The 20,438-nt window shown below is 29.7% G+C and overlaps 3 protein-coding genes and 1 long non-coding RNA gene across 4 annotated transcripts; 3 read left to right on the top strand and 1 right to left on the bottom strand.

Moving 5' to 3' along the window:
* The first annotated feature begins 624 nt into the window (after positions 1 to 624).
* On the top strand, positions 625 to 3,658 carry LOC109595259 (cytochrome P450 6a2). The gene is given in 4 exon segments (XM_020010570.2): positions 625 to 737; positions 1,821 to 2,968; positions 3,024 to 3,275; positions 3,330 to 3,658. Coding segments are annotated over 4 exon segments (1,599 nt in total). The 5' UTR covers positions 625 to 708; the 3' UTR covers positions 3,500 to 3,658.
* Positions 3,659 to 4,735: 1,077 nt separating this feature from the next.
* Positions 4,736 to 6,492, top strand: LOC126266185 (cytochrome P450 6a8-like). The gene is made up of 3 exons (XM_049969518.1): positions 4,736 to 5,883; positions 5,937 to 6,188; positions 6,244 to 6,492. The coding sequence occupies exons 1-3, from the start codon at positions 4,740 to 4,742 to the stop codon at positions 6,411 to 6,413; spliced, it is 1,566 nt and encodes a 521-aa protein (XP_049825475.1). The 5' UTR covers positions 4,736 to 4,739; the 3' UTR covers positions 6,414 to 6,492.
* A 2,651-nt stretch (positions 6,493 to 9,143) lies between these two features.
* Positions 9,144 to 19,051, top strand: LOC109595249 (uncharacterized). The gene is made up of 14 exons (XM_049969931.1): positions 9,144 to 10,287; positions 10,343 to 10,594; positions 10,650 to 10,811; positions 11,117 to 11,169; positions 13,073 to 13,267; positions 13,324 to 13,572; positions 13,615 to 13,900; positions 13,956 to 14,207; positions 14,264 to 14,398; positions 15,708 to 15,788; positions 15,845 to 16,008; positions 17,334 to 18,480; positions 18,568 to 18,819; positions 18,876 to 19,051. Exons 1-14 carry the CDS (start codon positions 9,144 to 9,146, stop codon positions 19,049 to 19,051), a joined length of 4,548 nt encoding a protein of 1,515 aa, XP_049825888.1.
* LOC126266262 (uncharacterized) lies at positions 16,228 to 16,735 on the bottom strand. Its single transcript, XR_007548698.1, has 2 exons — positions 16,575 to 16,735; positions 16,228 to 16,442 (listed from the first exon to the last, which is right to left on the bottom strand). It is a non-coding gene; the product is annotated as an uncharacterized LOC126266262 (long non-coding RNA).
* Positions 19,052 to 20,438: the final 1,387 nt, after the last annotated feature.

Here is a 20,438-nt window from a genome sequence, read left to right as displayed (position 1 = left end):
ATTACTGTATTATATGAATTTTTGTGTCGTATTTAAACTTTTAAACAAATAGTATATTTGAATTATTTATTACATTAATTAATTTACAATATATTTCATGTATCTTGTTATATATATATATATATATATTTATATATATATATATATATATATATATATATCTCAAATGCGGTCCTGTTGCATACAAAAAAAATTGCGCACAAACTGAATGTTTATTTGATTTTGTGGCGGCGCACAAATTGCGATTCCTTTTCTAGTAACTGCCGCTCTTAAAAACATTTTAAGTTGCGTATATTATTCATTGACAACTATTGTCAAACAGTTTGTTCAAAGTAGTACTTACAATCCCTTAAATATACACCGTCGAAATTAATCTCTATTTATATTTGTTTATTAAATTTATGTTAAGTTGCATTACGAATGATTTCAGAACTACTATTGACTAGAATCCACATGTTTAACAGTTGGCAACACTTAATTACTAGCAAGCGGGCTCCCGAAATATAAACCTTAAATAACGAGCCGTTCTACCTTTCGCGCGATAATTTTGAATGGGAACACGCGAACTTCGGGCGCGTACGGGTACACTTCGCCTTTACTCGGATGATACTTTATTGCAATGATATGACACAGTCACGATGATACATCATAATAATGATAAATATATACAGATAGCTCAATTACAAAAATAGTAGTTAAAGTAAATATATGTATAGGTACAGATCAATACAAAAATCGTGAGTAAATAATTTAATCTAGTTTTCCTATTTATAAAATAATAATTCAAATATAAATTATAGTGTTGGGCATAATCGATATATTTCAATAATCGAATGATTCGAAATAATCGATACAAATAATCGAATGATCATTCGAATGATCGATTATGAATGACAAAATACTTCATATCTCATACAGACATCGAGTTGTCTGCGCACATTTCGAACTAATGAGTGACAAAATATTTCCAATGAATGATGTAGTATTTCGATTATTCGATTCTGTAAATTTTTAATATTTATGCATGTTTTAACTGTACTGAAGGTTATGAATATAAAAAATCAAATATTATTTACTATATATTATTTATTTAGGTGTGTTTCTATATTCGGTCGTTTATATGCAACGTTGTCAAGAAGCGTATTGTGCCAAAATTTAGATATTGAATGATAATCGAAATATTTAGACTATAAATCATAGATCACTTTACCACATAAATTTATTTGGGATAACTAAGATCAAAATATAAATTCAGTGCAAATTAATTTTTCTGAAGACTTAAATAACAATGTCAACTTGGCAGTGTTGCTTTCATGTTCAACAAAAATGCGCAGAAGCGTGATACAAATCATTCGTTCATCCGAAATATTTCATCACTCGGTTTTTCGAAATATTTCGATTATCCTTTAGAATCATGCGCAGATTCGAGTTTTCGAGATATCATTCATAATCGTTTGGAATAATCGAATGACCGAGTGATCGGCCATAATCGATATATTTCGATTATATCACTCATAATCGCCCGTCACTAATAAATTATACTAAATGCACCAATATTCGATTACTAAACAGCTGTGCAAATTTATAAATATCCATTAATATCTGTGGTATTATTAAAATAAATATTTGTTACTTTTAATGTTGAGATTTTTAAAAATTTAAATAGTAAATTCTTCACACTCCTTGAAGTAAAATTTATTTTTCTCTCTTATTGCTCTCCTCTCCTTACTCCACCTTCTCATAAATGTATTCATGTTGCATTGTTGCTATTATTTTATTTTAAAAAATACGTAATTCATTAAAGTAATCAATTTTTTCAGAATAATGGTTTTAATTACGAACAGCCTCGGATTTGATCTTATAGCACTTATTGTAACCATCTTGACAGGAGTAATTATATATCTCAAATGGAAATTCTCGTACTTCGAAAGAAAAGGTTTATACTCACCACCCGCCAAATTACCTTTCGGAAACTTAAAAAAGGTTTTCACGGAACGACAAGCTATTCCAGAGCTATTCAAAGACATTTATACTGATATAAAATCCAAAGGATTGAAGCATGGAGGAGCATATTTCGTGATTAAGCCCTTTTATGTTCCAGTTGATCTAGATATTCTCAAATCAATTATGCTGACGGACTTCCAACATTTCATGAACCATGGATTTTATGTTAACGAAGAGGGGGATCCATTAAGTGCACATTTATTAGCACTGGAAAATGAAAGATGGAAAAACCTTAGAGCCAAATTGTCTCCGACATTTACTTCTGGCAAACTGAAGATGACGTTTAACACTTTAGTTGAATGTACCAATGGATTAAAAGATATGATGGATCAATAATCACAAAGCGACATACCAATTAATATCAAAGAGACATTGCAAAGGTTCACCATTGATATAATTGGATCAGTTGCTTTTGGAATTGAATGCAACACAATGAAGAACCCAGATTCAGAATTTGCCAAATACGGAAGACGAATCTTCGACTTAACTCCTCTTGAAGTTATTAAAGGCATTGCCACTTTTGCTCTTCCTCACAAATTTCTCCTGTGGTTGAATATTACGTTTTTCAATAAGGAGGTGACGACATTTTTCATGGATGTTATTAGGAAAAATGTCAACTATAGGGAAGAAAACAATATTTACAGGAAAGATTTTATGCATTTGTTGTTACAGCTGAAAAACCGCGGAAAAGTCTTTGACGATGGGAAACTAACAAATGATTCTGGGGATGTTAAAGAAGGTGCCATAACATTCAACGAACTTGCTGCTCAAGCTTTCGTATTCTTTTTTGCTGGCTACGAAACCTCTTCTACAGCAATGACTTTTGCTTTATATGAACTTTCAATGCGTCCTGATCTTCAGGAAAAAATTAAAGACGAAATTCATGAAGTTTTGGAGAAGTACGGCAACAAACTTACGTATGAAGCTATAAAGGATATGACATATTTAGAGCAAATTCTTCATGGTAAAAAAAATTTACTTAATATATATTTTATTATTACCTACACGACCACTTTCAGAGACCCTTAGAAAATATCCTCCGGTGCCATTATTACCAAGAGTATGCAACAAAACATATAAAGTACCCGGAACTGAAGTGGTCATTGATAAGGGCACTATGGTGGGTATTCCTATTTTAGGAATACATAATGATCCAGAATATTATCCTAATCCAGAAAAGTTTGACCCAGAAAGATTTTCTCCAGAAAATCAGATGAAAAGACATCCATTTGCATGGATACCCTTCGGTGAAGGACCGAGAACTTGTATCGGTAATAAAAATGTCCTTAATTACTAATCAATTTTAATTAAATTTTCTTTTTTAGGACTTAGATTCGGTACCCTGCAAGCGAAAGTCGGCTTAATAACGATACTTAAGGACTATGAAATTTCTCTTAACAATAAAACTTCCACACCCATTAAATTCGATCCTAAATCTTCGGGTGTCTTGTCAGTTGATGGTGGCGTATGGCTTAACGTTAAAAAATATAACTAATTAAGCTTGATATGTATACGTTTTATATAAGTAAGAATCTATGTTTTGCATTTATTTTTACATATTTTAAATTAAGTCTGTACATAATTTGCCAATAACCAACATATTAAACAAATAAAATCGATGAATAATAAATAAATGAGTACAATTACCTGAAAACTTGATGGTGTAATTTCGTTATTCGTAACAAAAATTAAATTAATATTAATATGAGCACAGATAACTACTAATAAGAATTGGATTTGATTTTTTCTAGAAAATAAGGCAAAATTACTTAAATATATTGCGTACTGAATATTATATTAAAATTTTAATGGCAAAGAATTGCATTTTTACTATTATTAAACTCTCCATTTATTACAGAAGAAAATCAAAAGCAGTTATACTAACAATAATTATAATTAATAAACTAAAAGTAACGAAAGAAAAGTCTACTTATTTTAATTACCAAAAAGGTAGTCCGTCCAGTAAGTTCAATGAAATAAATTAATGTAAAACGCAAACCCGGTTGTCTATTCATCCACGAACTCGCTCTATTGGGTGTACCGTGTTTCGGTACTCATATGGTACTATAAATACATATAATATTTTTTATTTTTTAATAAATATGTGGTATACATATTGCCTAAAAATAAATACTTTATAACACAATTTTATTTTGTTGCAATATTAATGCCAAGTCTTGTTGTATATACAGTTCCGCTGTACTTATATAATTACGATGATATTATGTCATCATAATAATATTACTACTACTGTAATATAAAGTATTAATTCAAATTAATGGTAAGTGCCGAATTAGTTTTCTTAGAAAAAAATAAAATTAGGTATGTATATTAAATTACAGAAAAATATCATCTATTAACTAGGTATAACTATCCAAGGTTACATAATATGACATTTAATATTAAAAAAAAAGAACAAACATTAAAATTACATAAAACACCAGTCCCATAACGAGATTTTGCCAAAATAATATAAGTATCCTGACACATATTATATCTACAGAGAACTACTTCTTATATTAGGTATGTATTACACTAAAATAAAGACATTTGGTATTTTTATGTATAAGCTATGATATAGGTATATTAAACCACCGAAACAATAGTGAAGTAGATTTACTTTTAACCTTCCTGCGTGTGACCCCGAAAATTATATCCACTGCAAATATGTTTATATAAAATTTTACCTTTGATAATTGTATCACTTTAAACCTTAGAATGTTTGTTTCAGAAGAATGGTTCTGATTACGAACAGTCTGGTGTGCGACTGTATTGCACTTGTTGCAACTCTCTTGGCAGGAGCAATTATATATCTAAAATGGAGATTCACTTATTTCGCCAGAAAAGGTTTATACTCACCGGCCACAACTATACCCTTTGGAAATTCAAAAACCGTTTTCTCTAAACAACAAATTGGAGCCGAGTTGTTCAAAGACATTTATTTTGACATTAAGTCCAGAGGGCTAAAACATGGAGGAGCATATTTCTTGTTTAAACCAATTTATGTCCCAGTTGATTTGGATATTATCAAATCAATTATGCAGACGGACTTCCAACATTTCATGAATCACGGTGTTTTTATTAATGAAAAAGGGGATCCGTTAAGTGCACACTTATTCGCACTGGAAGATGATAAATGGAAGAATCTTAGATCCAAGCTTACACCGACATTCACTTCGGGCAAAATGAAGATGATGTTCAACACATTAGTAGAATGTACTAATGGATTAAAGGATATGCTGGATCAATATTCACAAGGCGACACACCAATTAACATCAAAGAGACTCTGCAAAGGTTCACCATTGACATAATTGGATCAGTAGCTTTTGGAATTGAATGTAACACCATGAAAAATCCAGATTCACAGTTCGCCAAATACGGTAGACGAATCTTCGAATTAAATCCTATAGAAACTTTTAAGGCCTCTCTCCAACTTGCCTTGCCTCATAAATTTCTTTTGTGGTTGAATATTACAATTTTCAATAAGGAGGTCACAACATTTTTCATGGATGTTGTTAAGAAAAATGTCAAATATCGTGAAGAGAATAATATATACAGGAAAGATTTTATGCATTTGCTGTTACAGTTAAAGAACCGCGGCAAAGTTTTTGACGATGAGAAATTGACTGATGATGCTGGAGGCGTTAAAGAAAGTGCTCTAACATTCAACGAACTCGCAGCTCAAGCTTTCGTATTCTTTCTAGCTGGCTACGAAACCTCTTCTACTGCAATGACTTTCGCATTATATGAACTTTCAACACGTCCCGACCTTCAACAGAAAATTAGAAATGAAATCCATGAAGTTTTGGAAAAGCACGACAACAAACTTACGTATGAAGCTATAAAGGATATGACATATTTGGAACAAGTTCTTCATGGTAAAAAATATTTATCAATCGTTTTTTATTAATTATCATACGATGATTTTCAGAGTCCCTTAGAAAATATCCACCTTTGCCTTTCTTACCAAGAGTATGTAATAAAATATATAAAGTACCAGGAACTAACTTTACCATTGAGAAAGGCACCATGGTCGGTATTCCTATTTTAGGAATACATAACGATCCAGAATTCTATCCTAATCCTGAAACGTTTGATCCCGATAGGTTTTCCCCAGAAAATAAGGCGAAAAGGCATCAATTTTCGTGGTTACCTTTCGGTGAAGGACCAAGAATCTGTATCGGTAATGATAAAAATCTTAAATGTACTAATCCCTTCTAATTAAGATACTTCTGCAGGTCTCAGATTTGGAACTATGCAAGCTAAAGTAGGTTTGGTAACTATATTTAAAAACTATAAAGTTTCGCTTAACCACAAAACTATCACACCTATTAAATTTGATAAAAAATCTTTAGGTATTTTGGCAGTGGACGGTAATGTATGGGTTAATATTGAAAAATGTAATTAATTAAATTTATTATATTTTTCAATTAATATTTATGTTACTTTTATATCTTTCACAAAAAATAAATCAATTAATTCTTAAACTAGTATTTCGTGCACTATTCTGTATTGAAAATTAAATAACACCAACAATGGATACAAAGATCACAAACGTAAATAAATAAATGTAATACATACAAAGAAAATATGATAACTTATCAATGATAAATAACATTCAAATCAAATTTATTAAAAGTATGAAAGTTATTTTTAGTTAAATACTTATCTAATAAATAAATACACAACGAATTTTTGCCATTAAACAGGTACAAGACATAATTTAGTTTTAATAAAAACATTTCTTGTAGTATATTTCAATATTTCATTTGTCCAATAATTGTCTCATTCCTACTCATATATATATATATATATATATATATATATATATATATATATACAGTACGAAAAATGCTCTTCGTGTCTGGATGTTGTAAGAGATGGATGCACGACAAAGAGAGTAAAGTTTTGCCCGGTAGTAAGAATCCCTACTCTCAGAGACAATGCGCCGTGCTGGTGCGCGTCGGCGCACAATGTAAATTAATCTTTGCGAATGCATTTAGTAACTCTCCGTATGTGTAGGGATGTAGTTCGAGTTCTTCGGATGCTCCATTTAAATTCCGTAACTTTGTATAATTTTCAATCTGTAAAATGAAATATTTTTTGAGGGTGTATCAAAAACAAAAATATGTATTCTAAAAATAAACTACTTTTTTCAAAATAAAAATGTATCCCAAAAATTAAATAAAATATACTAAAAACAATGTCTGCGGAGACGAACCGCATGCTAAACGCAACAAAACCAAATGATCCCCTCCAGTCAGTTCGGCCCGCCCACATAATTGCATGTATATCTTTCCTTTTTGTTTACAAAGGGGTATTGATGTTCCGTCTCAATATGCGAGTAGACACGTTCATCATTTTTGATACGGTATATATATATATACCACATCGAAAAAATTTTACAGTTTCACTTTAGTTACCTACTATAGCTGGATTTTATGAGAGATATAAAAAACATTTTAAGGTAAGGTCACGGTGGTTTGAGATTAACCAACTGAAGGTTAGTTTTAGGATTAAAGGTTGTGATATGAAGATCTTGAGGAGAAACTTTATAAAAAAATTATTTATATTCACTAATAACTTTCAATGCTTTTACTTGTTTGTGTAGTGAAATATAATATAATGAGTTTTTTGTCACTGGAATTTCATTTTGGATTTTATTAATTTTTATTTTCAAGTTCAAGTTTCAGTTAGTGTTTTGGAAGCCACTAGATCATCTGTTGACAATAGGTTTAGGGAATATGGTGAATGCGTAGTGTTTAGATGGTGGAAAATTTGTTGGGAATACTCTGTTATAATAGTTTTGCATGGTCACAACAATTTTTCTTTTTTTTTTTCATTTTTTGCCAAGTTACGAGAAGTTTCGTCGTGGTCCAACAACTGTTGCTCTATAAAATCCATATTCCGTAGTAAGTGACAATCCAATTGAGAAATTTCCCTTCCTAATTCAATTAAGGTGGAAACAATGGTTGATTTGACCTTTCCACTTCTGATGTGTGTTGATCTGTATCAGCTTCAATTGCCTTCAACTAATCGTTGAATAAATTGAATTCGTTACAATAAATACTACTTTCAAAGCCTCAAAAACATTTTTTACACATGAGCAAACTTTATTACTTTAATATTTTGAATTATCCTATTATAATATCAAGCATGCAACTATTTAGTGGCCATCAAAGTTTGTATTCTTTTATTTGATATAGCCTTAATAGGGCTCGTTATATTGAGAGTCATTGGCCGCAGATGTATGGTTTTACTCTTATATATTTTTTAAAATAAATAAGGACACATCCATATTGCTCTAAAAAGAATTAAATTATTTTAAAATGATGCAATGCTCAAAATATCCAACTTTGTAAATAAAAATTACCATGTTTTTGAATGTAATATATATTATAAATACAATGGAGAAAGCATCAAATTTATAAATAATTGTAATCAATTCAATCTTTCTTTAAGGAACAGTTGTTTCGTTCGGTAAGGATGATGTAGCATATTCTCAGTCATCATGACAATACTGGTATTTATATATATACGCATATAAATATTAAAAATTAGTAGACAAGATAAAGGTGAAGTTGCAATACATATAAATGTAAGTACTGAATTGAGGCTATAGTTTTTTTTTAATTGTAATTATAATTTAAATTTGCATATTAATTTAAATGAATGACGAAATTTATTCACTGACTCCATATAATCTAACCAAGGTCAAAGTACAATATTTATTCAGATTAAACGTAAATTAAATTGAAGTAAGAAGTTACACTTACATCTGAACCTGAAAACTTAATATTCACAAATAACTGAATTTATTATTTACACCAACTGTTTGTATGTAGACGCATAATATTTATTCGTCTATGAGCTTCTGTGGTCCCCCGAAGGTCGTGTTATTTATGTTATTAATTTTAAAATATTTTCAATAAAAAGTGCGACTAAATTTAAAAGAAATATGTGATGATATGTTATCATATCTTGATTCTGCTGATAACACTCAAATCCACTTTATTAAGATGGATATTAATCCTACCTAGATGAGTTACTTTTTCACATTCTTAATATTAAAAAAATGTTATGTTTATTGTTTGTACATAATTAAGAATCTAATAAAATCTATCATTATTTCAGAAAGATGGTTTTGATTACAAATAGCCTAGCATATGACCTCATTGCACTTGTTGTCACCTTAATCTCTGGAGCAGTGATATATCTAAAATGGAAGTACTCCTATTTCGCAAGAAAAGGTTTATACGCACCTCCCGCTACGATACCCTTTGGAAATGCAAAAAGTGTTTTCATGAAACAACAAATTGGTGCTGAGTTGTTCAAAGACATTTATTTTGACATAAAATCCAGAGGACTAAAGCATGGAGGGGCATTTTTCTTGTTCAAGCCTTTTTACGTTCCAGTTGATCTAGACATTCTCAAATCAATTATGCAAAACGACTTTCAACACTTTATGAACCATGGCGTCTACTTTAATGAAAAAGGGGATCCTTTAAGTGCACATTTATTTTCATTGGAAAATGATAAATGGAAAAATCTTCGAGCCAAGTTAACTCCGACATTTACTTCTGGCAAAATGAAGATGATGTTCAACACATTAGCTGAATGTACCAACGGATTGAAGGACATGATAGATCAACATTCACAAGACAACACGCCCATTAATATAAAAAAAACCTTGCAACGGTTCACAATTGACATAATTGGTTCAGTTGCCTTTGGAATCGAATGCAACAGTATGAAAAACCCAGACTCCGAGTTTGCTAAATACGGAAGACGAATATTTGAATTAGACTCCTCAGAAGTTATTAAAGGATTTGCCCGAGCTGCTCTTCCCCACTCGATTCTCAGATGGCTAAATATTGAAGTTTTCAATAGGGAGGTCACGTCATTTTTCATGGATGTTGTTAGGAAAAATGTTAATTACAGAGAACAAAACAATGTTTACAGAAAAGATTTTATGCATTTGCTGTTACAACTGAAGAACCGTGGTAAAATATTTGACGACGAGAAACTGACGAAGGATGCTGGAGATGATAAAGAAAGTGCGTTAACTTTCAATGAACTTGCAGCCCAGGCCTTCGTCTTTTTTGTTGCTGGATACGAAACTTCTTCTACAGCAATGACTTTTGCTTTGTATGAACTTTCAACTCGTCCTGACATTCAGCAGAAAATTAGAGACGAAATTCATGATGTTTTGGAGAAACACGACGACAAACTTACATATGAAGCTATAAAGGATATGACTTATTTGGAACAAGTTCTTCATGGTGAATATTAATAAATTTTATTTTATTTAAATAATTCTTAAACGATCATTTTCAGAGTCCCTTAGAAAATATCCACCGGTGCCATTCTTACCAAGAGCTTGTAACAAAACTTATAAAGTACCCGGAACTGATTTTGTCATTGAAAAAGGCAGTATGGTGGCGATTCCCGTCTTAGCTATACACAATGATCCAGAATATTATCCTAATCCCGAAATTTTTGATCCCGATAGATTTTCTCCGGAAAATAAAGCGAAAAGACACCAATTTTCTTGGATACCTTTCGGTGAAGGGCCGAGAGTCTGCATCGGTAATGATTAGCACCATAAATTATTAAATCTATTCTAATTATTCTTTCTTTTCAGGACTTAGATTTGGAACTATGCAAGCTAAAGTGGGTTTGGTAACAATACTTAAAAACTATAAAGTTTCTCTTAGCAACAAAACTGCTACTCCTATTAAATTTGATACTAAATCTTTGGGTGTCTTGGCAGTTGATGGTAACGTGTGGCTTAATGTTGAAAGATGTAATTAATTATATTTTGTTGTAAAATAATATTCTTGTTTATGTATTATTAAATTTTATATGTGATAAAATATCTGTTTAATTTATTTCTATCAATGAAGTATCAACCAAATAATCGTGTGGTGAAAAATCAATAGGTGAACAAATGTGATCATCTGCTTATATGTAAATAATGTTCAAAAAGATAAGAGATCTTGTAAAAGTAGTAATTTAAAAATGATCTAGATCTAAAAGGATGGATTCTTCTCACTGATAATTACATATGTTCCTCATGATATTATTATTGGACCAAAATCTATTTTTTAGTTAAATTTGACAAACCATACTATCGAAGGTTGAAAAATGCTACTTACTTAATGGTATGTTACATGTAACAAGTTGAAGCTTGAATATTTTGATGCACTTCTTAATATCTTAACTTATTTTAAAATTCTTTAAAGAATAAACAACGTCAATATCATTTTATCTCAGAAAATAATAAATATCATGACTGTGTGATTTTGCATCGTATTTATTATTTGGCATTTTTCTAGTTACTAGTATCTAGAACAAAGCATTAATACAAATAAAATGAATTGTTATCAGCATAAGGCTGTAGTATAATAGATAATAAATATTATATTCCTATCATATTAAAACTATTTTATTTTTTGTCAAAGCGGAATTCATTGTTTTTCTTAAAAAATATATATTTTATGGATGTCTATTAAGAATATGTTTATATACTAGCTTTGGGACAGAATAAATAAAAAAATAATTTAAAAGATGAGTCTACACAACAGTTTGCTTTGCTGGTAAGTCTTTCAATAATGTTTACAAAAATTTATATTCTGTCACATCTTGCTAGTCCAATATATTTAAAAAATAGAGCTTTTATCTCAATTTTATTCAAAAGCCTGATGAGGAACTGATACCTATACAATTAAAATTTTAGATTGATTTCTTGTTAAGAAAATCTATATGAATGTATATTTCTTACAAAATCTAGATGGGGGAGATATATAATAATAATAATATATTTATTGTATTATGGTATAGAATAAAATAACGATGAAAGTAAAAAAAATGAAAATAAATACTCTTATTCAAAGGTATACTTATTTATAAACTCAAATTTCAAAGCCAGACTATTAGTCTCGAAACGAAAAAAAATAATATCTTTGGTAACAATAATATCTTTGTGATAGCCATAAATTTTCCATAGACTAAAACTGCATAAAAATTAATAAACATATAGGTGACACATGTAACATGTATAAGCATGTTGCACGTATTGTATTTACAATGCAAGATGCACCTTGCAGAAGTTATTTTTAATTTTGTCACAGATTTATTAATATTCATTGAAAAGGTTAAAGCTTTCGTGATCATTGTTTCCATATCTCTAGTTGGAAATAGTTCCAATAAACGTCGACCAATCTCGATATTTTATAAAATTTGGAATTTGTCCATTCCAGATGAATAATTGAAATACTTAGACCAGATATGTATTCAAATTATTTCAGACAAAATTGATTCGTAATAGATTGAGCTAATATTGAGCGATTTTTCTAACAAAAAGACTGGATTTATTTTAACCCAATTCAATTAATTAGAAGGATTTTTTATTTAAAAGACAGATTACCTTATGTCATACTTAATCATGATGATATAGCGGATTCATTTATTTATATATTTATTTGTTTATTTTTCTCAGTCATGATGACAATCCTTATACATAACTATATATATAAGGATAATTTAATTATAAAATAAGTTTATACAGTTGTGTCCAAATACTAATAAATGTAAGTACAGTACTATGCTTTATTCTCAAATTGATGAATTGAATTACTTATTCTTTAATTTTTGTTTATATCTGTAAGATTTATAAGTTTATGTATAATTAATATACAATAATGGAGTATTTTACCTTTACTTATGATAAAATAATGAAATTATTATTTCAGTAATGTGGTTTTGATAACGAATAATCTGGGCTATGACCTCATTGTACTTGTTGTAACCCTTTTGGCAGGAGCAATACTGTATCTGAAATGGAAGTTTTCGCATTTTGCAAGAAAAGGATTATACACACCTCCTGTCACAATACCTTTCGGGAATGCAAAAAGTCTTTTAACGAAACAAAAAACTATTGCTGAGCTCTTCAGGGACATTTATTTTGACATAAAATCCAAAGGACTAAGGCATGGAGGAGCATACTTCCTGTTTAAGCCATTTTATATACCAACTGATCTAAACATTCTCAAATCAATTATGCAGACGGATTTTCAACATTTCATGAATCATGGCATATACTATAACGAAAAGGCGGACCCATTAAGTGCACATTTGGTGGCAATGAAAGATGACAAATGGAAAAATCTTAGATCCAAACTAACACCAACATTTACATCGGGCAAAATGAAGATGATGTTCAGCACTTTAGTTGACTGTACTCACGGCTTAAGAGATATGGTGGATCAGCATTCAAAAGATAACACTCCCATTAACATCAAAAAGACATTGCAAAGGTTGATATAATAGGTTCCGTTGTTTTTGGAATTGAATGCAACAGCATGAAAAATCCAGATTCCGAATTTGCCAAGTATGGAAGAAGAATCGTCGACTTAAATGCCATAGAAGTTTTGAAGAACGCCGCACAGTTAGCTTTTCCCCACGAATTTCTATTGTGGCTAAATATGGCAGTTTTCAATAAAGAACTCACGACCTTTTTCATGGATGTTGTTAGGAAAAATGTCCAATATAGGGAAGAGAACAATGTTTACAGGAAAGATTTTATGCACTTGCTTTTACAGTGAAAGAACCGCGGTAAGGTATTTGACGACGACAAGCTGACCAAAGATGATGGTGATCATAAAGAAAGTGCTCTTACTTTCAACGAGCTTGCAGCTCAAGCTTTCGTCTTCTTTATAGCTGGATACGAAACCTCTTCCACAGCAATGACTTTTGCCTTATATGAACTTTCAACTCGACCTGATCTTCAGCAGAAAATTAGGGATGAAATCGAAGCAGTTTTGGAAAAACACGACAACAAACTTACGTATGAAGCTATAAGGGATATGACTTATTTAGAACAAGTCCTTCATGGTAAAAAATTATTATTTACTATTCGCATTTAATTTAAACTTACATGTTCTTCCAGAGGCACTTAGAAAATATCCGCCGGCGCCTTTCATAAACAGAGTGTGCAATAAAACATATAAAGTACCCGGAACTGACGTGGTCCTTGAATCGGGTGACAGAGTCGGAATTCCTGTTTTAGGAATACACAATGACCCAGAGTTATATCCAAATCCCGAAATTTTTGATTCCGACAGATTTTCTCCAGAAAATAATGCGAAAAGGCACCAATTTGCGTGGATACCCTTCGGTGAAGGACCGAGGATGTGCATCGGTAATTAGTAACAACTATAAATAATTAAATTTGTTCTAATTATTTTTCTTTTTCAGAACGTAGATTTGGATCTATGCAAGCTAAAGTCGGTTTGGTGACGATACTTAAGAATTATAAACTTTCACTTAACAATAAAACTGCCACTCCCATCAAATTTGACATTAAAACTTCGGGGGTTTTGGCAGTTGACGGTGATGTGTGGCTTAATATTGAGAAATGCAATTAATATAAATTTTTGTTAAATAAAATATGACTATCGAGTTTCCTATATGTTAATAATTAGATCACTTAGAATTCAATTTGGTATCTTTTTGTATTATATATTATAATTGTATGTGATATATAAGATAACCTTTTTATATCGTAATATTATTTATAATTTTGTTAGTGTTAATTTAGTTGCATAAGTTAAAAGTATCTTTTGATAAATTTTTTGGGAGTTATTAATTAATTAGAAATTTTAAATTGTTTGCAAAATGTACGACCAACTTGTTAATTAATTCAATGAGTTTAATTAAAGAATTAAACATTATTAATTTAAATTCAAAAATTCACATCAGAGCACAATCACTAATACATTGAATTTTTTATTTAATATTTAAGATAAATAATATTCTTCTACAATTCTGTCAGTCATTTGTATAAAATATATATGTACAGTATTAGCAACCCTTACATAAAATATATTCCATCTAATTGATTTGAATTGATGATTAATGGATTAAAAAATATCATGAAGTATATGCATGCCAAGAGTATATTTTCTCTATCAGGTGACTAAGTTTGTTAAAATTGTTTTTAGAGTAAAAAATTAGAAAAAATTAATTTTATATTTTTTACGGATAAATACTTTCCACATATTCCATAATATATATTAATAAAAACATTCACAATTGGATGTTTTCGAATTCCTAACTGATAACGACAAAAACCGACTATGATATGTATAAATTTGATGAGCTTTTATCACGAGTAATAATGAATAGAACTTGGTATATTTAAATAATGATTGATGGCATAGTATACACTAGGTAATTTTTAAGATTTGTTTTGGCATATACTTGTTTTTTTACAAATTACAAAATTTAAACTTTAAAAATAAATTTGCTAAATAATTGAAAATATAAAGTAGTTTATGTTAAAATATTAGATGATTTCCTTACAATTCCATGTTGACAAGCACTTGTCTGATAACTAATAATAAATAACTATGATATGTGTAAATTTTACGTATTTTTATGAAGAGTAATAATGAATGGATCTTATGAGTGATTTTAGTTATAAATTTCTTCTATATTGTCCATTATCATGTTTTTAACTAGACCATTATTATTTACACACAAAACTATTAATCCATAATGACAGTAAGAATTATACCATCCCTAGACCACCCATTTAATTGTTACATTTTACTACTTATTCATATTTTTCTCTAAAACCAAGCTTATCAAAGATAAAAGCATCCTGAATATTATCCTGATCCCTTAAAATTCGATCCAGACCGATTCTTAGAAGAAAACAAGCGCAACAGGCATCCCTTCGCCTGGATACCATTCGGGGAAGGCCCCAGAGCTTGTAATGGTATGGCTAAATGTATTCTTATTAAATTTACCACTACATAATTCCATTTGTTTCAGGATTAAGACTTGGACTGATGCAAACCAAAGTTGGATTGGCATCTATCCTAGAAAATTATGACATCAGTCTAAATGAGAAGACCCATGTTCCTTTAGAATTTAATGAATCCGGTGGATTTATATTGTCTGTGAAAGGTGACGTGTGGACCAACGTTAAGAAGCATGTTGATAACTAATCAAATTAATTATTAATTATTTTTCATTTTTATTCCTGTATATGTTCAATTTTTAATCTTATGCAGGATTTTTTAAAATTATTTAAACATGGTGTAGAATTTCAGTTTCAAATCGGACATATAATTAATTATTTCAAAATTATCATTAGTTATTTATCCTAAAATGGTATTGTTACAATGTAATAAATAAAATAAAAATTGAAAATGAATTTCTTACAAATATATTACAGTTTAGACAAATTATTTAAATTAAAATGCGTACTTTATATACATATATTATTTAAATATTTATCTATAGCAGTCACATTCTCCATTTTCACATCTTCCTTTGTTGAACCATATATTTTTCAAGCAATCAATTTTACAGTCTCTTTCATTACAGCCAGCTCTCCTTACACGGGTCAAAATCCCTCCTTCTTCATCTAAAAATAAATAAGGGTTGACACAAAACTAGTTTTAAACAATCAATGACGAAATTTAGAACACTTCTAAAACAATTTAAAACAAAAGCTAATGCTTAATTTAATTTAAATGTAATTAAAAAAGTAACTTACCAATTGATGCCGAATTGACAAAGGTGCTAAATACTAAGACGACCAAGAAAGTTAAGAACAGGAGCTTCATCTTGTATAATTCTTATTCTGGGATACACTGAAGTTTAAATTATTTACACTTCTTATATACTAAATTAAAATTAAAGGGGATTTTTGCTGGGAATTCGTGGTAATTTTAAAACAACAACAATTTACATTGAACCCATGACCTCGATACGCAGTGTAAATAAAAGATTTCGACCTATACTGATAATATATAAAGTTAAAACTTTTCAATTAATTAATTGCACGTGTATAATTATTTATTATTACAAAAATTAAATAGAAAATTTCAATTAGAATATATATTTTAACATTATATCCATTTTAGTCAAAATTTGTATTAACAAGCAAATTAAACCATTTTCCTCTCATGAGGAAATTACATAAAACTGTCAAAATCACACAAAACAGACAGTAATTCATAAAATTACAATGAATCTGGTTTCTAAATTATTTGTAATATTCTAGTCACAATAATAGAAATAGTTCAGGTTAAATATTTAGTTGCATGTGAACACGACTTCACATTGGTCAAAAATCCCCACTTCCTAGAACAGTGTATTATATTTCTACAGGGCAATGAATATCATATTAGACTACATTAAAAAAGATAAGTCATACATGTCTACAAAACACAATTATCGCAGACCAAAACTCAGAATCAAATTAAATCGTATACGGTACATATGATTGTCAACTATAACGGTGCAACGGTAGTGTAAAAGTATGTTGTTAACAACAAGTCTGCTTTGGGATGCGGTGGCTCTATTAGCAACTGTAATATCAAGTTTTTTAATTTACGCGTACTGGCAACTTGGATATTGGTCCAGGAAAGGTCTTTACGACAATGATCCCGTCCTCATCGTGGGTAATGCGAAAAAATTAGTAGCTAAACAACAGAGCATAGGAGAAATGTGGAAGGAATTGTATGATAACATTAAAGCAAAAGGACTTAAGCATGGCGGAGGTCTTTTCCTGTTATCACCAACTTATGTGCCAGTTGCCTTGGATTTAGTAAAACAAATCATGCAGCAAGATTTCCAATACTTCAACAGTCATGGAACTTACATCAATGAAAAGGGGGATCCTCTTAGTGCTCATTTATTTTCATTATCGGGTCAAAAATGGAGAAATTTAAGAACGAAACTAACTCCAACATTTACTTCTGGCAAAATGAAGATGATGTTTAGTAGACTTACAGAATGCGGAGAGGGGTTAAAGGAGATGGTGGAGGAATATTCAAAATCTGGTATGTCAATGGACATTAAAGAGATGCTGCAACGTTTCACTATTGATATAATAGTATCATGTGCATTTGGTTTGGAATGTGATACAATGAAAAATCCTGACAACGATTTTGCATCTAAGGGAAGGAATAGTTTAAAACCTGGAGCGGTTGGATTTTTCAAAACATTATTAATATTTGCATTGCCACACAGTATAATTAATTTATTCAACATTAAAAGAACGGATCCCGAAACCGAAGAATTCTTTATGAATGTTGTCAGGAAAAACGTAGAATACAGAGAGAAAAACAAAGTATACAGAAAAGATTTCATGCATCTTTTATTGCAACTAAAGAATATGGGAAAAGTTACGGATGATGAGCATTTAACCGGTGATGGAACAGTGGCAGAAGGTGCGATAACATTCAACGAACTTGCTGCTCAAGCTTTTGTGTTTTTCTTTGCTGGATTTGAGACATCATCAACAACAATGACGTTCGCTTTATATGAAATAGCTTTGAATAAAGATCTGCAGAACAAAATGCGTCAAGAAATTAGGGATGTTCTGAAGAAGCATGATGGGAAGCTGACATATGAAGCTGTCAAAGACATGGTACTAATGGATAGAGTTGTTGATGGTAAGTTTAATTCAAGTCAAAATATACAAACACTTTTTATAATAAACACACATTTTTAAATATTTAACAAATTATTTTTAATTTTAGAAACACTAAGAAAATACCCAGCTATTTCAATAATACCAAGAGAATGTACCAAAGATTATCAAATCCCCGGAACAGATGTGATAATTGAAAAGGGCACAAGTGTTGCCATATCAGCATTAGGCATCCACCGCGATCCTGACTATTATCCTGATCCTATGAAATTCGACCCAGATCGGTTCTTAGAAGAAAACAAACGTAAAAGACATCCCTTCGCCTGGATACCATTCGGTGAAGGACCCCGAATCTGTATTGGTATGTCTAGATGTTTTTTTATTAAATCTGTGTCTACATTATACTATTGATTTCAGGATTAAGATTTGGGGTGATGCAAACCAAGGTTGGTTTGGCGTCAATCCTGGAAAATTATGATATCAGCCTGAGTAAGAAGACTCAAGATCCTTTAGAATTTAACTCAACTAGTGGGGCAATTTTATCTGTGAAAGGTGGTGTTTGGATTAATGTTAAAAAACATGTTGATATATAAGGTTCAATTTGTAAGAATTTTAAACATTTTGTTGCTTGTATGTAAAGATCAATTATTCATTGTTTTTTTCTGAGGAATACCTTGGTAGCAGTTACACTGCACAAATATGTATGTTTAGATAAATAAAGGATATAAAATAACATAGAACATTTTATTTGTTTTAATTTATGAATATATGATTCAATTTTGTATAAAAATTATTTTCAATTATTAGAATCACAAAGATCTAAATGAATATAATATTACCATAATTTCACAATATAGACTTAATTAATTAATTATATTGGGTAATATAAAATAAATAAAATTTTATTAAAATGTGTAGTCAAATTTAAAACAAAAATACAACGTTGTACAATATATAAAAATTATTTATAACATATCATTTATAAATGATTTGTTAAATGTTAAATAATTTTTTACAATACCGAGTCCACGTATATATTACTCATAGGACCAAAAATCACGTAACCATGATGTGTGGATAATTACATGTTAGTTTATTACGAGTAATAATGAATCAACATGAGATATGTCAACAATGAATTGACATTGGATCAAGTCAATTTTTTTAAATTTTCCTATATGTATATAACAAATAATTATACTAATAAAATAAACCATAATTTTAGTAATAATAATATATTATAGTAATAAATATTAAATAAAAATAATGATAATATTAATAAATTTTATTATGTACATTTAGTGGCTAAAATTGTTTAACTATGATATGTATAAATATTAGGTGTTTTTATCACACGTAATAATGAAAGAGAATATTTCTAATAATATTATAGATAAATATATATTTATCTGTTAATTTACAGTATAATTTTATATCAGTGTCCACTGCAACAAAATCCTTGACATATTGAAAAACGGTGTAACTATGATATGTATAAATTTTACGATTTTTTATCACCAGTAATAATGAATGAGAATATTTTCAATAAAAGATAACGGATATTTATATAGAGAGTTATAAAAAAATAAAAAAAAAGTACTGCCTGTGCCTTTATTTTATTTTAATATATTGATTTATAGTTGGAGATTAATTTGAACAAAAGGATACATTTGCTTACATATATGCACATATGCATAATGCATATGACAAATTCAAAATTTGATTTTCTATATTTAATCTAATATTTAATCTTCAACCGAGAATTTGCGTCATCATTCCTTTAATTCAAATAACCTTCTTTCTATTATTGAGATTAAAGACTAGCATACTAGACTGTCACGTATGAACAAGACTAATTAATATTTATATGGTCCTGAATAGAAACCATACAACTGACACATCCGCTTAACCATCAATTGTGAATTTGTATTATAATATTGCAATTTTTTAAAGATAGTTTACCAACATTTGAAACAGCAT

The sequence above is a fragment of the Aethina tumida genome, chromosome 7 (assembly GCF_024364675.1).
Source record: "Aethina tumida isolate Nest 87 chromosome 7, icAetTumi1.1, whole genome shotgun sequence".
NCBI lineage: Eukaryota > Metazoa > Arthropoda > Insecta > Coleoptera > Nitidulidae > Aethina > Aethina tumida.
Note: the sequence above shows the minus strand (reverse complement) of the source record. Positions and strands in the feature narration are given on the sequence as shown.

Bases quoted from the DNA above. Each gene is read 5' to 3' on its own strand.
- LOC126266185 (XM_049969518.1), top strand. From the start codon at position 4,740: ATGGTTCTGATTACGAACAGTCTGGTGTGCGACTGTATTGCACTTGTT. The intron at 5,884-5,936 runs GTAAAAAATATT...GATGATTTTCAG, and splicing joins TTTGGAACAAGTTCTTCATG to AGTCCCTTAGAAAATATCCA. The intron at 6,189-6,243 runs GTAATGATAAAA...ATACTTCTGCAG, and splicing joins AGGACCAAGAATCTGTATCG to GTCTCAGATTTGGAACTATG.
- LOC109595249 (XM_049969931.1), top strand. From the start codon at position 9,144: ATGGTTTTGATTACAAATAGCCTAGCATATGACCTCATTGCACTTGTT. The intron at 11,170-13,072 runs GTATGTTACATG...TCAATTATGCAG, and splicing joins AAAATGCTACTTACTTAATG to ACGGATTTTCAACATTTCAT. The intron at 13,268-13,323 runs GTGGATCAGCAT...GACATTGCAAAG, and splicing joins CTCACGGCTTAAGAGATATG to GTTGATATAATAGGTTCCGT.